This window comes from Myxine glutinosa, chromosome 2 (assembly GCF_964187855.1).
Source record: "Myxine glutinosa chromosome 2, kmMyxGlut1.1, whole genome shotgun sequence".
NCBI lineage: Eukaryota > Metazoa > Chordata > Myxini > Myxiniformes > Myxinidae > Myxine > Myxine glutinosa.
Genome location: NC_136262.1, coordinates 103,408,580 through 103,415,478, shown reverse-complemented (window position 1 = coordinate 103,415,478; position 6,899 = coordinate 103,408,580). Strand labels below are relative to the sequence as shown.

Below are 6,899 nucleotides of genomic sequence, written 5' to 3'. Positions count from 1 at the left end.
TCAGGGTGTTTGAATACCAGGAAAAATAGTCGAGCTCTGGAAAGACATGATACCTTAAAAATTGGATACGTTTCATTGAACCTTAAGCAGGACAATCCGGATAAGGTTTACCCCCATTTTTTGGAGATCACTGTTCGTTGCGTGTTCACATTCATCAAGTACCAATTAAAACAAACTATGCCCTCCCATTGTAATTAAATTACTTCTTTAACATTTTTAAAATGAAAGTTTCAAATTAAAGACTCGACATTGTTTCAAGATGAATTTTGAAATAGTTTTGCTCCTAGTTTTTTAAGTTGCAATTATCCAATCAGAATTTTTCAAAGATATTATTATTTAATGGATTATACGGTATTGTACTTCCCTCCTACACCCTCACATTTGAACATCTTATGATTTATAACATGCTTAAAGAGGCTTCAAAAGCAGGCGATGCTCAGGTGTCTCAGGTTCAACCCAACCCCACATGCAATCACTTTTTTTTTTTTACTTGCAAAATAAAAGATTTTTCAAGTATATTGGTTGGTCTTGTTCAAGTATATTAGTTGGTCTTGTGTGTTATTCTGTCTGTCTGTGTCTGTCTGAGTTTGTATGTCAATCGCCAACAGGTCACAATTTAACTGATCTTCACGAAATTTCACAAAATGGTATAGTTGGTCATAAGCAAGAAGCCTATTGTTTTGGGGGCAAAAGGTCAAAGTTCACCAACTTTGTCACATTTCTAAAATACTCAGTTTTCATCCGGTTGACTTGAAATTTTAAAAGGAGTTGCATAAATGGACACTGAATTCAACCACCAAGTATTTTTGAGCTCGGCCAAAAGGTCAACATAGGCCAAAAGGTCAAATTTCTAAAATCCTCAATTTTCATCTAATTGACTTGAAATTTTAAGAAGATTTGCATACCAGGCCACTGAATTTAACCACCAAACCAATTACTTTTGAGGTCATCATAGGCCAACAACCTTTTTTAGGGATATCGCAAGTATCGTGCTATGCACGACATATTTCTTGTTTGTTTGTCTGTCTCCTACAGGTCACAATTATCAACCGATCTTCATGAAACGTCTCCAAGTTGTAGTGGTCGTCACAATTGAGAAGCCCATTGATTTTGAGGTCAAAGGTCATCTGGAGGTCAAATTTTTAAAATCACCATTTTTAATCCAATTGACTTGAAAATTGAACAGAATTTGTATATCGTCACTACATTGGGAAACCAACTATTTTTGAGGTCAAAAGGTGAAAGGTCAACCCAAGGTCAAACTTCCAAAATCAATTTTCATCCAATTGACTTGAAAATTTTACACCATTTGCATCACGCCTCACTGAATTGGGAAACCAACTATTTTTGAGATCAATGTCAAAGGTCAACTCTAGGTCAAACTTCTAAAATCATCAAATTTCATCTAAAAATCATCAATTTTCATCCTATTGACCCAAGCTTTGATATCGATATGGACAATTTGCTGGATCAATTGTAACCTTTTGGGGGGGGGGGGGGGGGTGGATATTGCAAGTATCGTGCTCAGCATGACATGTTCTGTAAACCTTCATCAGTCCCATCTAACCTACCCAACAGTTGATTACTGACTGTCAAATGCTTTTGGGACATTTGGAACCAAAATGCCATCTCTAAAAAAATACAGCTCCATCAACATCATCTTGAATGAAGAGGTGGCAGTTTTAAAAGCCACAAAAATTGAGCAAGAGCCAAAAAAAAGTATTGTTCCATTTTAAGGCATTTTTACAAGGTATTTATTAATGTAGAATAATTTAGAGCAAATGCATTTGCAATTGAAATTGGTGGAAAATATCCATTACGATAACGAATGACAAAATCACCCTGACAATTATAGGAGACAAAACCTGTCCCAAGAACGGAAGAGTAAAAGGAGGAAATTAATACCTGCTGAAGGACATCCCTTTCTTTCAAACAACTAAGTTGTTCTTGTAGCTTAAGCATCTGCTTCCAGTCTTGTTGCTAAAAGAACGGTACAAAGTACATGCATCGTCACAAAATAAGTGTGGTACATTATTTTAAAATTTTTTTTTTAAAGAAATAAAGGATTACAACTACAACACTTAAAAAAATGATGTCGGAAATTATGTTTAATTAGATATAGATTATGTTTATAATTAGATATAGATGTTAGAAATTGGAAAAAGATTGTGTTTCTATATATATATATACATATATATATATACATATATATATATACATATACATATATATATATACACACATATATATACATACACACATATATATACATACATATATATACATACATATATATATATATATATATATATATATATATATATATATATATATATATATATATATATATATATATATATATACTGTATATATATATATTGTTGCGGATATGAGGACTATTTTTTTGATTGTGTTGTATTGTGGTAAATTGGTGATGAATATTGCTTGAGTCTGCGCCTCCTGCCTCCGGAGCTGTGTAAAGGTCAAAAGGGCGTCCCATAATTAGTCCACAAGCATACACGTCAGCCAATCATAGAATACCCCTGTTCGATAGTTATATCTTATTCTGTGTTTTAGGGTAAGGCTGTGTCTCCCATTAATAGAAGTACTCCATTGCACCAAGTGAAAGAGATAGATTCCCTTCATTCCCATTCCCAAAACCTCCATTCCCCCTTTTCGTCAATTGCCAACTGCATTTTGGGCGGTTTTCCCTTCATCCGCCATTGACCACGAGGCAGGGTTGGGGAAGAAAGGCGGGTCCCCACCTCGTCATAGAGGGGAGGAGTGAACCAGCCCTTGCCGACCAACCCAGAACGAGGGGTTGGCTTTAGAGGGCGGAGAGAGAACGTTTTGGGGAGGTTCGCAAAGGGTCAATGGTGGGGCTTATATAACCCGAGGCAGAGGCCCCCGGAGAGAGTCGAGGAGGGAGGAGATCAGAAGACAGAAAGGCCTTGAGTTGGACTAAGCAAGAGAGGAAGTTGTTGGACTGGGTGGGACTAAGAAAGAGAGAGAAAGAGTCCTGAAGCTTGTGAGGGAAGGAGAGAGAACCCGTCCACCAAGGCTCCACCAAGCTCCGCGTTGGCTCCACCAAGCGTTCACCTCCACCAAGGCTCCACCAAGCGTTCACCTCCACCAAGCGTTCACCTCCACCAAGCTCCGCGTTGGCTCCACCAAGCGTTCACCTCCACCAAGCTCCGCGTTGGCTACACCAAGCGTTCACCTCCACCAAGCGTTCACCTCCTGCGATTCCTGTCATCATTCCCCGCGTGAGTCTGTCTTTTGTTTGTTCTGTCCTGGGTTAATTAAGACTGTAGGTAAGCTAGTATTTGCACTGTGTCACCTGCGTCTTATGTGTTGTAAATAAACGTGACTGCTTTCTTTTTGCTTATGTGTGTAAATAGTAAATAAATTTAGTAGTATTTCCAAACCTTTCTTTGCCTTCGTCTTCCTCTTTGCATTCGTCGTTTTAGTCTTTTCCCTCATTGAATAGCGGTGGCGCGATCCGGCCAAAGTTTGGGGCAAATCGGGTATTAGTCGGGGAATAACTGTTCGGTCGCGGTAATACCAACCGCTCGGTAAAATAACATCTTTAACCGCGTCCGCAACAATATATATATATATATATACTGAAACGCAAAAGAAACTTACCACCTTTGAAACCTTTAAATATCAACAATAACACTGCGTGTAGTAAATGTGTGAACTTATTTGTGGACAATAGTGTCCTCACTGTCAGACAAAACGGTCACGGATGGTCACTTGAACCTTCAATGGTCACTTCATAGCACAGCTGTTGAACAGCCGTTTTGACTGTCAGTGATTAGACAAGGGGTATGGGATGATTTTAATGAGCTGCACGTGATGTCTTGATATTGGCTTTAAAAAGGCCAGTGCAAAATGGGCATTTCAATCAACATGCCACGATTGTCAAGGGATCAACGGCAGCGTGCCCTGGGCATGCTGCAAGGCAGACTGAGCTACCGTGAGGTGGCACGTCGCCTTGGCTGTTCACACCAGACGATATCGGCCCTGGTGGACAGAGACACCCTCCACAACTCTGCAGATGACAGACCTCGATCAGTGAGGCCAAGAGTCACCACTGCAAGGCAGGACAGGCAGATGGTCCGAAGTCACCTGCGGGATCGATTCCATCCAGCATCCCGCACTGCGGCAGAAACTCCGGGGCATGCAAACCCACGGATCTCCAATGATACTGCACGAAGACGACTGCATGACTATGGTCTGACTGCCAGAAGACCATACAGAGGCCCCGTGATGACGGCTGCCCATCGCCGCAACCAACAGAGATGGTGCCAGCAGCATCAGTGGTGGACCTTGGCACAGTGGAACGAGGTCGCTTTCAGCGATGAGTCAAGGTTCTGTGTGGACAGTCCTGATGGGCGTGAGCGTGTCTGGAGAAGAACTGGCGAGCGATATGCCGATTGTTGCGTGCGTCAAGCCAACAGGTGGGGTGGCCCAAGTGTGATGGTGTGGGCCGCCATATCAGGCCGGTACAGGACACCACTGGTGGTTGTGGATGGGAATCTTAACGCCCAGCGGTATGTGGATAACATCCTGCGACCTCATCTGCTGCCATTCCTGCAAGACCACCCAGAACTGAGAACCTTTCAGCATGACAACACTCGTCCCCATGCTGCTCGCTTTACCACTGCATTTCTCCAAGGCGAGAACATCAACACCATGCAGTGGCCTGCGCTCTCCCCTGACCTGAATCCCATAGAGCACCTGTGGGATGAGCTTGGGAGACGCGTAGTTGGCAGGGCCAGGACACAGGCAGAGCTGCTTCAGACATTGAGGACTGAGTGGGACAGAATCCAGCAGCAATCCATCCAAAGACTGGTAGGCAGTATATGCCGACGATGCACTGCCTGTATCCAAAACAATGGTGGCCACAAACGCTATTGAAAGGGGACTGACATTGCACCCTGTGCTGTTCTGTACTGTAGAACAAACTGATGAGATGGTGTATCTTGGTCAAAAACTTGACATGTCATCAATAAAATGCCAATGTTTCAATTAGCAATTGTTGGTTTGTTTTATTTTGAACTGTTACAATTTTATTACATTTCAAACAAGTGGTGATTGCAGTATCAATGATTTGTGCAGTATCATTGGAGATCCGTGGGTTTGCACGCCCCGGAGTTTCTGCCGCAGTGCGGGATGTTGGACGGAATCGATCCCGCAGGTGACTTCGGACCATCTGCCTGTCCTGCCTTGCAGTGGTGACTCTTGGCCTCCCTGATCGAGGTCTGTCATCTGCAGAGTTGTGGAGGGTGTCTCTGTCCACCAGGGCCGATATCGTCTGGTGTGAACAGCCAAGGCGACGTGCCACCTCACGGTAGCTCAGTCTGCCTTGCAGCATGCCCAGGGCACGCTGCCGTTGATCCCTTGACAATCGTGGCATGTTGATTGAAATGCCCATTTTGCACTGGCCTTTTTAAAGCCAATATCAAGACATCACGTGCAGCTCATTAAAATCATCCCGTACCCCTTGGCTAATCACTGACAGTCAAAACGGCTGTTCAACAGCTGTGCTATGAAGTGACCATTGAAGGTTCAAGTGACCATCCGTGACCGTTTTGTCTGACAGTGAGGACACTATTGTCCACAAATAAGTTCACACATTTACTACACGCAGTGTTATTGTTGATATTTAAAGGTTTCAAAGGTGGTAAGTTTCTTTTGCGTTTCAGTATAATATATATATATATTGTTACGGACACGGCTTAAGATGTTATGATGGGCCGAGCGGAATGGCCGCCGTGTTCGCACAGTTTACCCGATTACCCCCAACTCACCCGATTCCACTCGAACGTTGGCCAAATCGCGCTACGCTAAATCAATGAAGGAAAGGACACAACGACTGGGATAGATGAAACGACGCAAGGGGTACAGTTCTCAAGACCTCCGGAGGAGGATATAATTGGTGGGGGAGAAAAGGGGTAGATTACAAGGTATGAGGTAAAGCACAGAAGAGATAGGCACTTAGACACAATCTTATCTTATCCCCGACAGACCACAGACAAACGGAACAAGACTGACTTACACAGGGATTGATGGCAGGGAAGGACAGGCAGTCGATAGCGCAAGGTGCACCTTGGCTCAGGGACAGAATCAAGCCCGGTCCAGTCCAGAGATGCGGGGAGGTATTGCAGCGCTCGGAGGTGGCGTCCTTCTCTCTCCAAGCTGAGGGCGCATCTGACGTCACCTCCCTCTTCCTGCGCATGCTCAGCGGGGAGTGACACGCCCTCGGCTCGTTGGCTCCGCCCCAGATGGGATCGGTCCGCCGCTTCTATTGGGTGCGGGGGTTACCCGGCTCCGCCCTTGACGAGGAGCTGACAGCGAGCCCCTACGTGGTAACCCCGTCGAGCGCATGCTCGATGGCGGCTCGTTGGAAAGGCTTGGTGCCCTTTCAACACCCCCTACCAACCAAGCCGGAGTGAGGACGCCCACTCCCCGCGCCGCCGCCGCTGTTGTTGTTGTTGTTGTTGAACCATGAGGAAGAGCTGCGGGGAGGTATTGGGAGGTCCTAAACTTCCTAACGGTGCCATACAATCACATTCTGGTGCAACGAAGAGTCAGAATTAATGGAAACGAGTCCTTAACTGACATAGACTAAGAATAACTAGCAAGATGTCCTATAGTTGTCTACGTGAGATGCGGTGGACCTGGATGCGACATTTAATGGGGGAAATAGGGGGAGGTCGGGTCTACAGAGTGTTGTTTACAGAAAATGGGACTAGGGAATGGGGGATTGGGGATAGTTGGGAAGTATTGGGGAAATAGGGGAATATTTACAAGCGGATATGGATGGAGGCCAATCTCATATCCGCAACAATATATATATATATATATATCATTAGAAATTAGATATAGAT

At 44.2% G+C, this 6,899-nt stretch overlaps 1 protein-coding gene across 2 annotated transcripts in view; it reads right to left on the bottom strand.

Moving 5' to 3' along the window:
- LOC137421493 (uncharacterized) overlaps positions 1-6,899 on the bottom strand; it is a 34,154-nt gene that overhangs the window by 1,143 nt on the left and 26,112 nt on the right. For both annotated transcript variants that reach the window (XM_068107608.2, XM_068107609.2), the window contains one exon: positions 1,906-1,980. In XM_068107608.2, the coding sequence (XP_067963709.2) occupies positions 1,906-1,980 (75 nt within the window). The remainder of the gene's footprint in view (positions 1-1,905; positions 1,981-6,899) is intronic.